The following is a 20,672-nucleotide window of genomic DNA, read 5'->3' on the forward strand; positions in this document are numbered from 1 at the left end:
GCTGCACTTCCAATCTGGCACTGTGTACGCAGAACAGACGCCTGCAGGCCACACGTCCGCACGGCGCTGTGGTACAATCAGCTGACGTTCCCGAGCCACCCGTGCCTGCGCTTTTCACTATCTGACCACTGCCGTCAGGTGGGGCCATGTGCTCTGGACGCTTGTCATCGTGGAACACATGTAGCGTCCTTCATTCTTGCCCCATTCACCTACAACAATGTACTTCGCCCGTCTTGCTCGAGCCGAGAGAGATCACTACGTACGATCGTGTGGTGTTTGTGTACACCAATGTGGGGTGACCCAGCAGTTGAAGAGACGTGCATACCCCCCCCCCCCCCCGTAGTTTCATTCCACGGCTATCCCACGCAGTTTGTCCGTGCAGCCTCGCTCGGCCCGGTCTCACACCCACGCGGCAGTACGCGGCTGCGGTGGTATGAGGCCACGGTTGGTTTCGGAGCGGAAGGCTGCGGCCGAGGTGGGACTCGAGTTGTTCGGCTGGGGTTGGGCTCGGAAGCAAGCAGCCGCGTCAGGTCTGGGGACGGTGGACCTGGTGATCGGGCTGGACACTTTCCGACCTCGTCCATTGGTGTCGTCCACCATACGGAGTGGTGGGATCCGTACGACACTCCAGCAGCCTTTCGCCCCCTCCCACCCAGCGATGTGCCCCCGGCTTCATTTCTAAGAGGCTGATTGGGCCCCATCACGACGTTTGTAACAACTTCTGTACGGGGTACGTGGTCCTATCTGTAAGTGCACCTTTCATTGGCAATAATCTCCTGTTCCCGTGGTTGCTGCGTTTGTCCTGCTGGCGCACGACCTCTGTGTGACATTCCCTCGGTGCTGCTACGGGGAATGAATGTCTCCTTGGCAGGTACCATTCCCCGTCCGGTCCTCTTTCTCTTTTGTTGCACCGTGCTTTGTTCTTGCTGCGGTGTCTCCCCACTGTGTTTGGGGACTCCCCATGCGCTGCACCGCCAGCGCCGCCATTTCTGCCCCAAACCATGTACACGTCTGTTGCCTGTCGAGTGTCACGGACCACTCTGTTTGCATTCTCGGTGTGTTTCTTCGTCCTACGTCGTCCTCCCGTGGTTCTCCAACCCCGCACTACTTTTCTCGACTGCACTGCTTCAGTCATGGTGTTTGTTTCCCGCTGTGCAATTGTTACTTCATGTTTCATTGCTTCTTTTGTCTCTACCGTTGTCGATCGCTACTCTTTCCCTTCACTTGTCTTGCGGGACACTCTTATTTTGTTTGTGGAACCCCATGCGCATGCGTTGTGCAGCTGCCGCCTGCTGTTTTTCGGATGGGCGACTTTGGTATTCCTTTTGACTTCTTTTGTTCCGCCTTTCTATCTTCACTGGTGCTGGCTGTACAGCGGTGTGAAGTTCATTTTCACACGTTTTCGGCGTTGTCTAGCTCCTCACGGAGGCATCTCTCGGCAAAGTGGAAGGGGCACTTTCGTCTCTATTTCATGGAAGGTATCTGTGGTTTTCGTTTGTACCCTACCTTTAGAATGACCCTGTATAAGGTATCAGTATTGGTGCTTTACATAACTACAGAGGGAATTACTATTCATTTTGCATATATACCAGCACATTCAGGGTTCCATTATAATGAAGTGGCAGATAGAAATGCTAAAAAAGCAAGAATAATGGATCACAGAACGAATATATTATTATCATATACAGATATGTTACCAAGAGTTAAATACAAAATTCAACAAGATTAGGAGATATTGGTCAAACAAAAATTTACATATATGGGTCATTCATATAAAAATGTAAAAATGTAAGACTCCGTGGTTATATACAATTAATATACCCAGAAAGTTTTTAGTTTTAATACTAAGATTGAGATCAGGTCACATACATTTAGATCACCATTTATATCAAATTAATTTAGTTAATTCACATATGTGTAAGTGCAATCTAGACCAGGAAGATGCTAATCATGTTATATTTCAATGTCCACTTTATACCACTCACAGGGAGATCTTATTCAAGAATTTAATAAAAAAGAAAAGAAATCCTCTCCCAACTTCTTTAGCCTCTTTAATATCGTCACCAGATGTAACAATTGTATTTATCATTTTTAGATTTTTCATGATATTAATACAGACATATGAAAATTGTAAATATTCAAAATGTGTAACTTGATATAGTCACCAGATATAACAATTGTATTTATAATCAATTTTAGATTTTGCATGATATGATGTATATGAAAACTGTATATATATTCAAAATTTGTAATTTGATGTAACAGTATCATGTATCACATATTTTTAGGACACTTGGTATAACAGCTAAAACCATTAAATTATGAATGAATGAATAAACACATGATCAGTCTATTTAGTTGCCAAATTGTATTTATGCGTTTATGTTCAACTAGCATTATTTTCTTTAACTTTGTTATGAGTTCTGCTAAGTGATCAACATACTTAAAAATATATTGAAGATTTTATTTAAAAGTTAGGAAATGCAAGACGAATTGCCGAAAACTGAAAATAATGAAGTGATACTATTTTTCTTTACAAAGTATAAATTAATTTAAAAAATGTATATTTCAAGTCTATTTTTTTGTAGGTGCAGTAATTGTTGATCAGTCAAGTGATAGGTCGCGCGCGTAAAGGTAAGTACGAATTATAAAACATAAAATTACTTAATTTACACTCAAAAAGATGAATTTTAGAACATATACATTTATCGATCTCTTGTTTAAGTGTATTTTTATGTATTTGTTTCAATTTAGATACTATTTCGAAGTTAAATTTTAAGATTAGAATATACTAACAAGAATACTTAGCATGCAGTGTTATTTTCCAGTTATGAACTTGACCCTACATTCAAACATTCAAAGCCTGAAATAAGACTTACCCATAGATCGCCATCTCCTACCGAATGGAACTATTGAGGGAGGGAAAAGAAAATTCTTTTTTAAAAAACAAAGTTTTTCAACAAGAATCCAAATCATATCTGAAGGAGCTTTCAGACCAACACTACACGTGTCAATTGCAAACGAAACTTCAGAAATAAATGTAAGCTTTCTTACTACAGTGACACGACAAGCTCCACGTTCCGCTCGGACTCATGGTCGGAGGAGGCAACCCCCCTACCCTCCGAAAAGTCGTTGCCCTGGCTTCCTCTCAAAGCCTATTTTATTTTTCACATATTACTAAATAATTCACACATTTGGAGTGAAATATAACATATGGTTTCATTTTAGTACACATAGAAGGCCAGGCAAGGACCAAGCTTTAAAGTTCCTGTTCATTATCATTTTTGATCTCTGTTTGTTTACTTAAAAATGTATCACTACGAAGAAGCACATATATTTCAATTAACGGTTTTAAAATAAGTTTAACAGTGCCCCCTTTTTTTGGTCAATGTTACAAAACAGTAATTATGCCTGTAGCATTAAATGGATGTGAAGCTTGGTCTCTTACATTGAAAGAGGAACATAAATTAAGATAATTTGAAAATAAAATCCTTGGAAAAGTATTTGGACCCAGGGGTGCCCACAGGGGGGGGATTATGGCGTAGGCTGAGCCATCAAGATTTTTGGGAGGATTTCTTCCCTTCAAATAATATAAAATTCAACATTTATGTATTTCTTTCAAAATACATGTAAAAAAATACACCTTAAATGCACTATATTTAATCCATTACATGAATAAAACAAAGTGTTTAAGGGTATAATCGAAGGGGAGAGAGAAATATCCAACTCTTACATACCAGGTCCTAATTGACACGTCCAATCTTGGGGGGGGGGGGGTTCTGATTTAAACGTTTGGGGGGACGGTATCCAACTTTAGGTCTTAGATTATGGCGGGTATTTCAGTTAGAGGGGTATTGAGCATTAAATTGAGGGGGTATCCAATTCTTGTGTATTACTATTGTCTTAGACTGTTGCGAAAATTCTGGTGTGGAGACTGAGAATTAATTTTTTGGAGGAGACAATATCCACTCTTCAATATCAACAGTAAGTCTAAAATTCGCATGGAAATTTCGGTGGTAGGATTGAGTACTAAATTTAAAGGGGGAGATACATATGAAGCTCTTGATAAAGTGTTAAATTTTAGATTGTCAAGGGATTTCTGTAGTGAAGAGAGTTTTCGAGCCTTAAATTTTGGAGACTGCATTTAGCGATATGGTATCCATATGTTTTCGGCCCGGAACGTGCCAAAAGAGAAGCTGGAAAGGACTAAATATCTCTGGATCTTTAGAAAGTATGGACACCCCATTAAATTAATTCTTGAAAGCTTGCAAACAAATGGATGTAAAAATTTTCTTGCTCGCTTCGCTCGCAGTAATGTATTGCATGTATGCGTGTTTGGTGCATTCCTGAAGTGAATGTGAAGTTTTATACTATAGCTGCATTACAAGACTTAAGCGATATTCTCGATATTCATTAATAACATCACTTCTTAAAATATAATGCTTAGTGTTAGTATACTGCTTAATTTAAAGCAGGTGCATCATATAGATCAAAACACATGTCGAATCCGCATTTCTAACTTCTTGTCACATGAAAATTTTACTTTAGCAAGTAAAATTTGCAATGAATATAAAAATCCACGTAATTATTGTTATAGGTAACTAAAATAATTATATTTACACCAATAAAACCGGGGAGGGATGTAGTTCTTTAAAAAGGGACTGTATTATATTATCACCTGAGCTTTACTTTGTGGCGATTACGATATGGATTGAGGGCGCTAATAATATAATTGGATTTTGGAGGGGATGCGCCATTGCTCTTCGGGGTGGGCACCCCTGTTTGGACCTGAAAAAGATGAAGAGAGAGGTGAGAACTACATAATATGTATTTATGTCCAGATATTATTAGAATAGTCAAATCAAGAAGACTTAGGTGGGCAGCACGAATGGGAGAGGAAAGAAGAGTTTACAGGATTGTTATTGGGAGACCTGATGGTAAGAGACCTGTAGGAAGGCCAAGACGAAGATGGAGGGATAACGTTGAGATGGACCTAAGGGAAATCAGTAAGGATGGAAAATATTGGATTGATCTTGCCCAGGATAGGGACAAATGGAAGGCTTGTGTTTCTGCAGCTATAAACCTTCGGGTTTACGAAGGCTAGAGAGTTAGTGGATCATGATATTTGATGAAATTTCACATATTTCAGAGATTTCTCTAGAATATATCATCAAATGCACACATTGCGTTATATACTTACAACGTCTTCCTCTAGGCTGCCAGCGCCTACCTGTGAAAACAGGAAAATAAAATTTAAATCCTCAGTGAGAGATGAATGTATTAAAACTATTATTGCATTCAGGTATAGTACGTATATGTGCTTAAGTTTTTAACTGTTGTGAATAATGGCCTACGGTATTAGTAATATCAATTAGATAGTTCATTTCATTTATTTGTTTATATACAATACTTTAACGTTACAAATTAAGAATCTGTCTGTTAATTAACAGGGGGACGCTACCGTTTTTTGTTTATTCATTAAATGTATATTATATATAAGATTATTGAAATAAAAAAGAACGGAATATACGTCCTTTTGTGGGGGTACTTTAGACGTTTAGTTACGACTAAAGGGTACAGTGAGAAAAATGTTTGAGAACCGCTGAACTACAGAATTTGTGTATGTGTGTTGCATGCATTATGTGGTTGTTCATACGTACCATAGCCAAAAGGTGGAACAATCCACGTATCAGGGTACATGTTCTCAGAGGGAGCTGAATTTCCAGGGAAAAGTGTTTCTGCAACAAAAGAAGAGAGATATTTTCTTGCCAACTTAGAAGGGGATAAGCTGTAATGTCACTTTCGTTCCTGGAGCAGAGCTTCTCAAGCGCTATGGCACCAATTACGCGAGAGGCCCTCTTGAAGTTTGCGACTGGCAGCCCGAGCTGGAAACCATCTGGAGAGATGGCATGGTACCGAGACCGACTTCGATAACAGGAAATGCTTTCACGATTAATCACGGCAGTGATTTATCAACCGATATATAAGCACAGTTACGTTGCTTCCCGCCTCAAAGTTTGGAGTTCACGGAAGGACACTACGGTCAATTTAGTTTGTGCAGCAATTTTCATTAACAAATATATTAAAGTGGAAATATTCTGATGAAGTTGAATTTTTCGGTGTCTGAAATGGAACACACAAGAGAAAAGGCACTTATGATATTGGCCACAGGAAACTGGTTTCATCATATATTTTAAACAAAATTTTACACATTTGTACTTGGTGCAGAGTCTGAAGAAGACCTTGCTAGAAGGTTGAAACGTTACGTTTAGTTTATGTTTTATAATAAAATAAATTTCTGCCTTGGTCAGCATATTAAGTTTTTCATATCATGGAAACACGGCTTAATGGTGTTAAAATTTTAGATTTGACAACAAGCCTACACATAATCGAATTAATACTCTCTACAATTATGCAGTTATGTATTTATTAATATTAGCATATATCTGAAGTTTAAAAAATGTACAAAGTTATTTACGAGTGAAATTGTTGGAATTGGGGGATCGACTTTTAAAAAAGGAATCTACCAGCCGTAGACTCATGAAGATAAAGAACCACTGTCCTCCAACTGTGAGGTTTGTTTGTAACGTCACCCACACTCAAGGGATTAATTTCGTCTCAAAAATTGTAGCATTTCTTAAGTAAAGAATGAATAATCGAGACGAAAGAAAACTCATATTTATGTAAAAACTAAGCTATTTATAGCCTAATATAATTGATTTCAATTTGTAATTTTAAAGTTGAAAGAAATATAAATTATATTGATTTTTAGTATGATGTAATGAGATAATTAATAACTATTATATTAAAATATTTTTAAACTTATTAATTATACATGTCAAAATAGTATAAACCGTCTATACATTTGTATAAAAGAATCACTGATTTAATATTTCTGCATTAACTGATGCAAAATATAAAGCGATCACTATATATACATACCATACTAGTGTTGGTAATTTAACTTATATTGACAATATACGCAAACGGATCTAAAAAATCTCTTTTGGAATGAAAATAATAAACTGCGCAGTTACTTCTGTCACAATACCATTCACTGTAAAGCTTGTACTCATAAATAACAACGTTAAATGTACCCTGATTGTTACATACAGCAGTTAACACTCTTGAGAGCATTCACAAGTTGGAACGAAGCATGTAAAACTTTCATGTACGTAAATATATTGATAAACAAATATGAACAAAACATATTTTTTATATTGACGTAATCGTAGAATTGTATGTAAATTGTATACTGACCATCTACTCCTTCAGGAACTCCATATCCTGGAATAATAGTGAAAATATATTCATTTATTTTTATTAGAAAAACTATGATTAGTCAATCAATTAAATCCAATATGTTTGTAACATCAGTGAGAATTATTTTGTAATAGCCTATTACATAAAAGAAGTTTGTATTTAAAATACAGTGAATTAATTTTATTTATAATTTTATTAGCTTTAATGCAGTTTCATCACATTGACATGTTCAGTGCACTTGAATGCCAATTGTGAAAGTAACTAAATAATCTCATAAATTTAAACATAAACAGAAGATTGCTAATTTATATAATAAATTCTTAAAATACTTTGTAAAATAGAAAATATTTTCAAACTATAAAAATATGCAATTTTTAATTAGTTAATCACGTTACTATTACTATACTATCACATTTTAGTGGGTTAATATTGTATCTGTTAATAGTGGGGTTATTTTGCATCACTTTTTAGCACGTATAGATTAAATAGGACAATGAGCATGAGTGATGAATTAAACATTCACGCCTTCACAGCACACCACACTAACAGGTTAGTTATTTTAACGTTTTTGAATTAATTTATATAGTAGATGCTGGATAGTGGATTCAAAGGTTAGCATTAAAATGTTTATGAGAAAAGATAGAAGACATCAAGATTGTTTATTGTTTCTAAACTTCTTTCAAAATTTATTTTTCATGATGGAAATTTGAAGATGTTTATATTAAGATTTATTATCTGTTTAATGGAGTAAAAGGTTAAGGCTACAACACTATAAGTGCTTCACTATAGAAATTATTGAAAGTGTTTACATTCATATAAACTCACACCGCAATTTAATCAGTAATTGATATTGGCATTTCTCATTAAGATCTTTTCGTTTACTTTAAACTTAGGTAACGTTAGTTACCATTGTCCGCTGAATGTAAAAGACACTAATCATATATTTTAAACTTAGATTAGGCCTAAGCTTCAACAGTTATTTCAATTGAGTTATCTTACCAGGTGTTGCTGGGTAAGATGGTCTAAAAAGTGATAGGTCTGTAAGAAACATAAATGAATCATTTTAGCACATGGTTGGAACGGTATTTTAAGCCTGTCATATTTAGAAAGCTGACACATCCCCATTTTATTGGTTATCTATTTTATTTAAACAAATTGTTCATGAGAATAATTTACATCATAATTATGTAGCATTTGAATCCTGATTTACCACTGCGCAGCAAATTTTTGACAGTGTGAAGCAGCATATTAGGGTGGGTAAGGGTGTCAGCAGTAATTTTGGTAAGGGGGATCATGCCGTAATATAAAATTGAATAAGTATTCTAGTGATAATTATAATAATAATACTAGTAGGAGGAGCACTAATAACAATTAATATAAATTAATAATATTCTAAATTGTAATCATTCTATCCTATGTAGACTGTTATACTTTTCACTTTTAAAAAAACAACATTAGTTTACTCATTTCAATCAGTGAAAGAAAATCATTTAATTTTGTGGAAAATTTTAGTTCCGAAGTTTATGTTGTGGCATAATAATCATATTTTCTTTTATTTTTGATATTTCGCAAAATCATGGATGGTATATTCTTACGAGAAAGGGATAGGATAGAAAAATCTCAAGTTCTGAACTGATTATTGCGACTTTTCGAGCTAATTTTCCTTTGCATTATTCTCCTTAAACGAGAGACCCGGAGCGGGAGACCCTGGGGGGTGCAAAATGGCCAAGATCGAGAATATGCGGAGCAAAGTCGGAAAAATTCCGACCTTAGTTCACCCACCCTGGGTTACCTGCGTGTCAGTAAGCCTCTCCGATGGCGCAGTGGTAGCGTTGTCACCTTGCAATCAAGGGGTCCCGGGTTCGATAGCCGGTGGAGACACATAGTGGTTCGGATCCCACTTTAAACTGTAGGTCTAGTCCCGATTAGCCTCACTGTGCATAAAGTGGACTTAAAACACAAAATCAATCAATCAAGCATGGGGAACTTTACCTTTTACGTAACTTACAGGACCCCTGTACTTCAGAATAAGGAAAATCGGATTTTTCAGACTTGTGGAAAATGTTTGCTATAAGCCCTTCGTATATCGTATGCCTCAGGCCCCGCACCCACCTAGGGCCGGCCTTGCTATTATCAGTTGAGCCAGTTCATGCCTGCTTAGGCCAGGAGTGCTGCTGTTTCGTACGAACCGTAGTAATTTTTCCACGAGACGCAATGGAACTTAGTTTCATCTTTGACCGCAGGTGTCTCTGCCCGCTTCTGCCTGGTGGCACCATCTCGAGCTACTTTGTAGAACTACTTCCACAAGAAACTTGTTTCAACGGTATTTATAGGTATACCGTGCGTTCATTTCGATCTTCAGCCGAGAGATCGGGAGAAGCGTGGCGGGCGACGCTGACGGAGATGCCGACATTTGCTGCCTGTAATGCCCGCTTATTTTTATGGACATACGCAGACATTTATATAAATATTGCAAAACGAGCACTAACCTGTGTTATAAGATGCAAAAGTTCTTCTGCAGGAAGTTCTGCCCTTATATACACAAATAAATACGCTTTACAAGCGATGTTAAGAGCCACAGATAATAAAACATTTTAATCATAGTTTTGACCAGTAACGTCCTGCTTAAGTTTAGATCCTTGAAAGAGTTTTGTGTCGACGGGGATCGTTTGGAGGTTTCGAATGTGCAACACTGTATCAAGATTACGCTGCAGACGAAACTGTTAAATGTCAATGGTTTTCGTGAGCTTCCTTGCAATCCGAAATCTCCGAGATCGAGTTCTTTGTTCCTTCGCGACTAGTTGAAGACAAGAGTTGTGAATATAGTGGCGAGCAGATGTGAACCAAGAGCGTGTTAATTTCGTACTGTGCGCAAGAGTGTTATTCTTGGTTACTTGCCGTTACTTGTTTATGTTATTGCAGTGTGTATGTGTGTTGTGTCAGTGAGACGATTGGAATGCCAGCCGCAAGGTTCACGTTAGAACAAAGAATTTTTATGTATGAGTCTTACGTGAAAACACTACGTGTGTACGCAATTTGTACAGAAATTCCCAAGCTTTTCACCTCCACATAGAGATACGGTTAGACATCTTGTCCTTAAATTACGAGAAACTGGATCGTTAAAGCAAAACTCGATGAAATTGGTGCAGCGTTAGAACGTTCCCCAAACAAACCTCTACGCCGTGTTTCACAGGAGATGGGTGTGTCAAAATCATCAGCACATACAGCCACTAAGCTACTAAAATTAAAACCGAAATCTTATAACACAGGTTAGTGCTCGTTTTGCAATATTTATATAAATGTCTGCATATGTCCATAAAAATAAGCGGGCATTACAGGCCGCAAACGTCGGCATCTCCGTCAGCGTCGCCCGCCACGCTTCTCCCGATCTCTCGGCTGAAGATCGAAATGAACGCACGGTATTTGTTGTAGTCAATTTTCTGTCGCTTTTGGCTAATCGCGACGATGAAGGTGAGGGATGATTAGATGAAAGCGATGAAGGGGCACTCACAAAGAACATGCATGCCTGAGCAGGGACTTTAACCCGAATCTGCTTGATAAATAAGCAGGTTCTTTAAGTGTAATTGCCTTCTAGACTAGAAAATGCTTCTAAAAAACATCAGCTGATAAAATGTAGCCAGCCTCCGTGGCGGAGTGGTTATCTCAGCGTGCTTCGACTCCGAATTCCGGCATGAGTGTTCTTTGTGAGTGACCCTTCGTCAATTTCATCCCTCATCTTCGCGATTAGCCAAAAGTGGCAGAAAAGCGATGTAAAATAAACCAAGACAATCAATCAAATAGAATACCTTACAGTTAGAATACACACTTAGGCAATTGCCCCACTCGAAATTTAACAATATTTTAAAAATACCTGGTCTTACATCAGGTCTTCTTTGATCAATACTGGTCAGCTCTGAAACGAACAACATAATGTTACTTTGTTTGTCACACCTAAAGCAATGAGTTAAGAATTCAACCACTTGTAAAACCACTGAAATGTTTCTTAACTTTATATAATAATTGTAGAAAACGGTAAATTGAACTAAGCGGCACAACAGTGTGCCACAAACTTGGGAAAGTAAAATTTGTATCAGGGTTTTAAGCAGTGCTGGATCTACAAGCCGCAAAATCCACTTGTGCGGGGGGGGGGGAGACATGTAACCCTATAGGGGGGGCCTCAACCATTGACATAATAAAGAATTCTCTTTCCTTTACCCCCTCCCACACCGAGTACCATTTACCCTCCACTCGCTCCCGGTAACATTTGATTTGAGGCTGGGTAGGCCCTGGAGCCACTTTATGCGGGAACAAAGCCGGAAAAATTCCTACCTTAGATCACCCATCCCGGGTTTGCCGCGTGTCAGTCAGACTAGAATCAAATCAGGCTAGAATTTCACGAGAAATGCAGTGGTGAAGGTATCTTCAACCTATCTTTAAGCATGAAAAAGTTACGACTGCATGATTGTAGCAAATGCATCGTTTTCCAGGTGTGAGATAACAGTGTCATATACATACAGGGTGTCTCAAAAGTAATAGCGCAAAGTAACATAGGTGCAAGTACACGATAATCGAAGCAAAAAAGTCTCATAAACATGGGTCTGCAAACGAGCGTTTTCGAGATAATCGCGAATGTGTGATTACAAGCCGCCACTGACTTCAGTGTTTGTAAACGTCGTCCTAGTTGGTAAAATGCTAAAAGTAACTCCCACAGTACGATTAGACTGTGTACTGATTTCATCCATCCTGTTTGATTACAACGCCACCTCTCGGAAATGTTCTGTTTTGTAAACAAAGAGCAAACCTCTGACCGCGCATGGAGTATAGCACTCGGTGCTTACAAAATACAATCAATAACGGCTTGTACCCACACATTCGCACATATTATTAGCATTTTTCCAACTAGGACGACGTTTACAAACAATGAAGTCAGTGGCGGCTTGCAATGACACATTCGCGATTATCTCCAAAACGGCTCGTTTGCAGACCCATGTTTACTGAGACTTTTTTGCTTCTATTATCGTGTACTTTTACCTATGTCAGTTTGCGCTATTACTTATGAGACACCTTGTATATTACATCACCCGCTTCCTATTTTTTTAAAAAAATTGAGTTGAATTCATTATGGCGGCCATCAATATGGTGGACGTCCGCTTGGAACACACCCCTAAGCGTTATTCGCTCGAGCGAAGAAGAAGCTGTCCATTCCGGACGCTATCTAGCGTCATCTACGCGAACTATTTGGCTCTCGAACGAAATCCTCTCCCTGCAGCACTGTAATATATGCTTTATACTTTAGGCAGGAATATGTAGGATATATAGGTAGCCTTCACGAATATAGTACTTACTGCCAGTGGCGCCGATTGGGTTCTAAAACTGGGTAGGCAGAGACAGTATATTTTCCTTTGTAAGGGTTAGCATAGTGCGGGGGTTAAAGTGGCGAATAGTGGGGGAGGCAAGTCCCCCCTCACCCCCTCTAATAGCCGCCACTGCTAACTGCTTCGAAGTTTGTGTTTAACGTTACTTCCCATTTTCAAAATTACGTGTACTTGTATTTTAGTTCACGTTCTCTATCTAACTTCTATCAGAAGCAGATGCAATTGACGAAACTTGTAATATGGGAAAATGATGACAAATCTGCCGATGTTTATCAATTTTAGTGCCTATTTGGTATTTTTCGGAGCATTTTTTGAGAATTTAGCGCCACTGTACCTGTACAGGGAGATTGTTAATGGCAGTGTATCCATCTATATTTAACTAACCTGCATGAAGTAATTTATTATATTGTCAGAATGCTTACCAGGTTCGGATCCTTCCTGTGACCAATAACCCTGGTCTCTCGGGGGTCCACTCAGCGCCCCCAGCTCGGGGCTCACTCCGCTTCCCCCAAATTCTGCAATGAAAAGTGAATGGGTTGTAATGAGAGCCAGAATAGGGACGATTTGGAGCAAGTGTAAAATATTTAAAGATGGTACTAAAAGTGAATACGGTATGGACCTACTTTTTCCCAGCTCAACAACATAAGAATAATACTGAACATGAAAAATAAAATAAAATTTGCGACTGACTTGTTTGTTAAAAGGAGAGTTTATTCTTATGTATCACATTGATATGTAGGGGAGAGTTGCCGAAATTGGACCGTTGCCTAAGTTGGGCCGCCTTTGTTTTTGCCTATAGACGAGTATTTGAAACAGGTGAGTTGGCACTACTGGCTGGCGCCAGTGTCATGTACAAAAGAATGAATGGTCAGTCAACTAGAGACGTTCGACGAAGTAAGAGTGCTGTTATTGTATTTCCATTGTTGCAATTATTGTGCTTCGGATCTTAAGCTCTTGTGTAGACTAGGGGTAAGTAATCAAATGTCCTGTAGTATATTATAAAAGTGCCATTCATTAACCACTAACTACATGTGGTAAAACTGTGGTTTAGTTGCGTATGTTCGTGTAGCGTCATATTTTTTATTAACGGGGTATAATTGCATAAGTTGGAACACCGCGTGTTTCCCAAATTTGACCGTGGAAAGTATGGGCTATGGACAGAGATGGAATTGCAAATGGCTATAGCAGCATAAAAAAATGGGGACTGTGGCTTGAACGAGTGTAGTAGAAGGTATGGTTTGTTTGGTTTTACAGATGACCGAATATTCAACGTGGATGAGTCAGGTTTCACCACAGTCCAGAAACTTCCACAAAAAATTGTAGCAAAGAAAGGAAAATCACAGGTAGGTGCTGTTACAAGCGGCGAAATTGGAGCAAATAATGTTGTGTGCAGTGAGTGCTGCAGGTGTCTAGATACCGTAGACATACATACGTACATGCCTTTTATGAGCGGTCCAACCTAAGCAACCTGTGGTCCAAGTTAAGAAACCAGTTGCCTATAATGGACCGATGTCACTACTTTCCTTTATGTACCCTATTATATTGGTTCCTGCATTTTTTTGTTTAAATGCATATATGAAGTAAAAGCTAATAGTTTGTGCTTCTCAAACCTACAATTTCGTTCTTTTTCTGTGTCTTGTTTTTGATGCAGAAGCAAAATAGTACCAATTGGTCCAATTTCGGCAACTCTTCCCTATTATAATATGTTATTTATCGTATGCCTTAATTGGGTAATGCATCTGTTGCGTTCTATAACTTACCGTACCAATAAACTCATATCACTCGTATTGCTTCAATTTTTAAAATGCACAGCTAACATTATTGTTCTGGGAAAAAGAACAACAGCAATATTATGTTTATTACTTCAAGGCATTATAAGCAGTGTTGTTAAAGGTCCAGGAATTTTAAATAAATTCAATTCCGGTCCAGGAGAGAAAATCAGAAAGCGTAAATGGGTGGACCGTAAAGAACCTTTTTATGTCTAACGTATTTCAATTCGGTCCAGGAACCTCTTTTCCGGATCAATTTAAATTCTGTCCGGGAACCTTTATTCCAGGTTCAATTTCAATACGGTTCAGGAACCTTTTTCCCGAATCAGTTTGATTGGGTCCAAGTTCCGTGTTGAAATGAAACAATACGCAACTTAGATCGCTTACGGACCTGACGATAAACAATTATCCATGAAAGAATAATCCAGGGGCTGGTTGCCTCGAGAATCTAAGATACAAGGTAGAAATGGGCGAAACGCAAACCCTGGATTTACGTTACCCCCTCTCCATCTAGCCCCATTCTTTCGCGCGCGTTCCTTCACTTGGTTGTAGCAACACCTCAGGCAACACTACCTGTCCCTGTTGTGATATCTGCTGGGCGGCTCCTATTGGCTGCGGGTCCTGGATCGGATGCCGGAGCAACACGCAACGGGGTTGTTTCAGCTCAATGCGACGCCACGCTAATATAGTCCATAGTCCGTTGTACGGGACCGTCTGAGATCGGGACAGCGCAACGTCTTGTTGAGAATTCTTGGGGCCTTTCGCACAACGTCAACTATGTCAACTATAGTGCTAGCTGGTGTCTTGCCTCTTGATTTTGAGGTTCAAAGACACGCTTCTAGATATTGGTTTCGGAAGGGAGACCAAGCTAAGATATTCATGCTGTTGGGAATTAATGTGAATACCATGCAGGATATTGACCAGGTTCTACAAAGCAAATGGCAACAGGAGTGGAGACAATACTCGGGATCAGTACACACGAAGCTATATATGCCTGACGTTAAATTCTGGACAATGAACTCACTCTTTAAACCAACTAAAGGGTTGATACACCTCATTACAGGGCATGGCCCTTATAAGGCATATTTGAAACGCTTTGGCCTCAGTCTAGATGACCAGTGCCAAGTATGTAAGACTACTGATACTCCAGAACACGCTGTGTTTTATTGCAATAAATTTCAAGACCCCAAAATAAGGGAACTTAGAGCTAAGCTAGAACCAGACCTTGTAAGACAACAACTTACTTGTCAACGAACCTTTCCTACAATTAATGCTTTGGCTGAGCTGATATCTACGCTTGAGGAAATGGAATTCAAACACCATCAAGAGTCACGAGCCCGACAAGTGGTTCCAATATCATCATTTATTGAAAACGTGGAACCCACTGGAACTAAGACTAGATCGAGCATGAGACTTGCTGCCCAATTAATGGGAGAAAGCAGCTGTGCACAAAATAATTGCTTAAATGAAATAAGATAGTATGAAGAAGGACCGGCTTCCCTGAATAGAAGAAAACACTACATTACATCCCTCAGAAGAGAACCTGACATACTAGAATTGGATGACTGAAACCACTATATATATTTCCAGTATCCAGATGCTGTCTACCAGTTGAGGACTGCGAGTAGAAGATTGAAGACAGAAGAGGAGGCTTGAGAATTCCCTATTCTTCAGGGATGTCTCTTCAATATAACTCTTATGAATATCTACTTGTCTTCTGATCTAAGGATTCCTCATCAAGTGCCATTATTATTCTCTTATTTATGGGATCTAAGGGTTCCTCGAATATCTTATTCTATATTCTCATTCTTATATTGTATTCTTATATATTCATTATTTTACTTCTATGTTATATGTATCTTTATATTTCATATCTTGCTTATTGTTTGGAGCTACTCAACTTCACAATATTAATTTTTCAAAAACGTCTTGGTTTAAATCTTAGGTACCAAGACTCAGAGCACTTGCCTCTTCTCTCTTACGTACCTTCTGACCTCTCCATTTACCAAGTTAATCCTTATATCCTATTCCGGGATACGGATACCACACTCAGATAAGATCAAGAAAGAAGATCCGAGTGAGAGGGTACCAAAAGTGAGAGTGGCGAGTGGAGGCGGAGGATCGCCGCTCCGTATCCCATATAATAGTCCATTGCGTTATGTACAGTAACTTTTCGACAAGGGAGTTTTTGAACGTGCCCCACGAGAGAACAACAGCGTTATGATTTATTCCTTGTGCTACGCTTTCAACAACAGCAGCGTGACATTCCAATGTAAAACGTACTCGCGGACATTTTTAGAAGGCAACTTTTAATCGGTCAACCCTGGCCCAGGAATTGGAAATAATTTCAATTCCGGACTTGGAGAGAAATTAAGAAAACGTAAATGAGTTCTAGACAGTGTATAACCTTTTCATATTTAAAGCATTTCAATTCGGTCCAGGAACCTGTTTTCCGAATCAATTTAAATACGGTCCAGGAACCTTTTTCCAATGTAACAATACGCAACTTGGACCGAATTTAAATTGTGCGAGAAAGAAGTTCCGGTCCTGCAGTGAACCCAATAGAACCCATTATAAGTATCACGAACGTAAAGGTGTAAATATCACGTATACTTCATAGTACTTGAATGTACAAATTACATGAAGAAAAGTATGCGATACTCTTAATGAACTTATATATTTTCTGCATTCGTTTAGGAAAATTACAGTGTTGCCATCTAACGCTACAATTTATAATTACCTAATCTCGAACCTTGTATCCCTTCGTTGCTGAAAGCGAGATGACCTACAGGGCTGAGGTTGGGATCCAGAGAACTGTCGTACTCAGCTGAAACGAAAAGCATAACACATTAAAAAATGTCTACTAATCTGGACCGTTGACTTTTGTCGCGGATGCAAGGGAAAGCACAAGCGGCAGCTCAGATTCAGGGGAGGGGCCAAAGCTGGGTCATCCTCTCTGGATTGATTTGGTTTATTTATTTACTTCTCTTTTCTACCACTTTTGGCTAATCGCGAAGATGAGGATGAAATGAAGATAAGCATACAATTAAATGTATGAATGGTCACTCACAAATAACGAGTGATGAATTCAGGGGATGGCCCGAGGGTGGAAATTCCCTCTGGAAAATAAAAAGTTCCCCCGAAAATTTCAGTAACCTGGCAGAGCATTAGGACAATAGCTAAGAAATTTATTTATTTATTTAACAGAATATTCCAAATACAACGTTAGCAATTTTACATTGGCCGTATTACCAACAGAATGCAACGACAAAAATAATAACATAGATTAACAAAATCCCTATATCTTCCCGATTAGCCAAAAGTGGCAAACATATTAAATATAAAAAGTGGGAATATAATCAAAGTATCCATCAGCTATTCATTGATTACAAAAAAGCATATGATTCAGTCAAAAGAGATAAATTATATAATATATTAGTCGAGTTTAGAATACCTAAGAAGCTTGTTAATATGATAAAAGTATGCACCAGTGAAACAGAAAGTAAAATTCGTGTGGGTATTCATATGTGTGACAAATTTACAATTCATGATGGGTTAAAACAAGGAGATGCATTATCTCCATTGCTCTTCATTTTTTTCTTAGAATATGCTGTCAGGAAGGTAAAAGAAACTAACGAAGGACTAAAATTAAATGGTGTGACTCAGTTGTTAGCATATGCAGATGATGTAGACTTACTGGGGGATGATGTGAATACAATTAAGAATAATGCTAAAATATTTTTCAAAGCAGCTAAAGAGATAGGTTTGGAAGTTAGCAAAGAGAAAACTAAATATATGCTTACAGGCAGAAACCAAGTGTTAGGTAATAATGAAAATCTAATTATTGATAACTCGTTTGAACCAGTTTCCAAATTCAAATACTTAGGAGTAATACTAACAAATGAAAATAATATTAAAGAGGAAATAAAAAGCAGGCTTAATTCAGGAAATGCATGTTACTTCTCTCTTCATAAACTTTTGTCTTCTCGTTTAATATCTAAGAAACTGAAAGTTAAAATATACAAAACAGTAATTTTGCCTGTAGTATTATATGGGTGTGAAACTTGGTCCCTTACATTGAAAGAGGAACATAAGTTAAGAGTATTTGAAAATAAGATCCTTAGGAAAGTATTTGGACTTAAAAGGGATGAGGAGACAGGTGAGTGGAGAAGGTTACATAATTTAGAACTACATGATTTGTATTCATGTCCAGATATTATTAGAATAATTAAATCAAGAAGACTTAGGTGGGCAGGCCATGTGGCACGAATGGGAGAGGAAAGAGGAGTTTACAGGATTCTTGTTGGGAATCCTCATGGTAAGATACCAGTAGGAAGACGAAGATGGAGGGATAATGTTGAGATGGACCTAAAGGAAATTGGTATGGATCAACCAACCCATCTGAAACCCTGGCGAGGGAGCAGTGGCGCTAGTGTCGCTAGTTAAAGTTACGGGAAAGCTTGTAGTTCGCATATTTTCCGATGTTTCAGAAAGCTTGGTGGATCTATAGGAATGGAAAAGAGTATATAGATCTTGCTCAAGATAAGGACAGATGGAAGGCCTGTGTTGCTGCAGCCATGAACCTTCGGGTTGAAGAAGGTTAGAGAGTTAGTTTTGCAGCAACGTATTCTGCTTAAGCTCTGCCCATTCGTTATCTCTCCGTCTCTGTCCTTATGCGCGGCGTTTCTCCAAGATCCCCTGGATAGAGTATAATTCAGGAAACAGGATGGGTCACGATATGCTTCAAGCTGTGTAAATAAAGTTTTATTAATAAAATGATAGTTAATTAAACTTAATTACACTTAATTTAATTTTAGCAAAATAAAGGGCAATTTCAAAATATTAGAATTATTTGTTGGTATCATAATTTTATGTCTGTGACATTCCTTCCCGTGAAGTTTCATTTCCCCTCGAAAGAAAGTGGCTGGATTCGAACCCGGGACCCCTGGAGTGGTAACGTCCTGTGATAACACTCCGATCATGAGATTTGGCAGCGTGTATGGAATGATGTACTTCGCTTCAGGCGATATTCCTTGTAAACTTACTATGAAAATTAAGAAATATATTGGATCTTTAGAATGTTTAATAGGTTATCGCCAAGGTATCAATAAAAATGAATTAGTGAGCGTATGAAGTATTACCTAGAGGAGGTGCGTTTGGTCCGATCACAATTCCCCTATCATTAGGAAAACTTCCTGAAAAGAATTGAAATTCAAAATTACCAGGGCTAGGTTTTCTACAACTTAAAATTACCAAAATATGCATTTCTGATCTCAAATGTTCATAACTGTACCCCTAATGATAGAAAAATGCTATGTTATTTAATCCTAGAAAGCTAACGTGTATGAAAAGTTTCGTTAAAGCTACGTATCGTAAAATTTACGAGTGGGTTAAAAAACTATGACAACCAATAGGTTTTTAAAAAATAGAATTTTAATGAACATGACTTGTAATAATACGCCTTGACAAACATTTTGGTTACACAAAAACTGTTTTATAGTTCATCAGTGCAGTGCACACAGCATTTTCCCCGATGCTCCCCACAGATCGGCTTGTTGCAGCGGCAGCGGTACAGTGACGTCATCCTCCTCTTTGCCGATGGACAAATTCCGCAGATTGTGCGTGGCTGGTTTTGTGGATTCATTTTTGGTGCTTACAAATCATTTGAACTTTAATTCAATCAAAACGTAACCCTCACTAAAAACTTTACAAACTATACACAATAATGAAAAAAAATAAAAGTTCGCAAAAACGTTTGCAGCAAAAATCCAGGCGGAGAAGCTAACGTGTCGTAAAACGTAGGAGCGCGTTCTGAAAACAACTATACAAGTGGCCGGTTGACAACTGAGTCTGCCATAAACCGACCCAAAAGGCAACGTGGTGAGCGGAACTGAGCGGACGAATACATTGCCCACCAGCTAATGGGTGTACGGTGAAATATGGTCATCTTGGATAGCAGGTTTTACGTACGATACGTTAGCTTTCTATGGTTAAATTAAAAGTTATAGCAATATTTTATTTCGAAACTCTTATAACAAACTGGAATAAAACAAAGTATAATATTCAACTCGGAGAATGTTCAAAAAAACTTAGTTACGAGTACTTATTTCCAATTTACATTATCATGATTATGAAAATATATCAGATAGATTAAACCTCAGATGATATTTATTTGAGAAGGAATCTCGAAATTAAATATGTGGATGGTATTTCGACTGGTCAAATATCATGCCAGTTAAAATTGCGACTAAAAATACGAGCATAC

The 20,672-nt window shown here is 38.2% G+C and overlaps 2 protein-coding genes across 3 annotated transcripts in view; one reads left to right on the forward strand and one right to left on the reverse strand.

The window, feature by feature from the left end:
- Hmgcl (hydroxymethylglutaryl-CoA lyase) overlaps positions 1–20,672 on the forward strand; it is a 143,508-nt gene that overhangs the window by 36,815 nt on the left and 86,021 nt on the right. The gene's annotated exons all lie outside the window — the stretch shown is intronic.
- LOC145977823 (uncharacterized) overlaps positions 1–20,672 on the reverse strand; it is a 54,253-nt gene that overhangs the window by 31,174 nt on the left and 2,407 nt on the right. Inside the window, exons 3-11 of the mRNA XM_083110138.1 lie at positions 19,549–19,602; positions 17,148–17,234; positions 13,061–13,153; positions 11,135–11,176; positions 8,263–8,301; positions 7,261–7,287; positions 5,661–5,738; positions 5,201–5,230; positions 2,880–2,909 (exon numbers count right to left, since the gene is read on the reverse strand). Coding sequence (XP_082966264.1) covers positions 2,880–2,909; positions 5,201–5,230; positions 5,661–5,738; positions 7,261–7,287; positions 8,263–8,301; positions 11,135–11,176; positions 13,061–13,153; positions 17,148–17,234; positions 19,549–19,602 — 480 coding nt within the window. The remainder of the gene's footprint in view (positions 1–2,879; positions 2,910–5,200; positions 5,231–5,660; positions 5,739–7,260; positions 7,288–8,262; positions 8,302–11,134; positions 11,177–13,060; positions 13,154–17,147; positions 17,235–19,548; positions 19,603–20,672) is intronic.

The sequence above is a fragment of the Lepisma saccharinum genome, chromosome 23, assembly GCF_977018435.1.
Source record: "Lepisma saccharinum chromosome 23, izLepSacc3.1, whole genome shotgun sequence".
Taxonomy (NCBI): Eukaryota; Metazoa; Arthropoda; class Insecta; order Zygentoma; family Lepismatidae; genus Lepisma; species Lepisma saccharinum.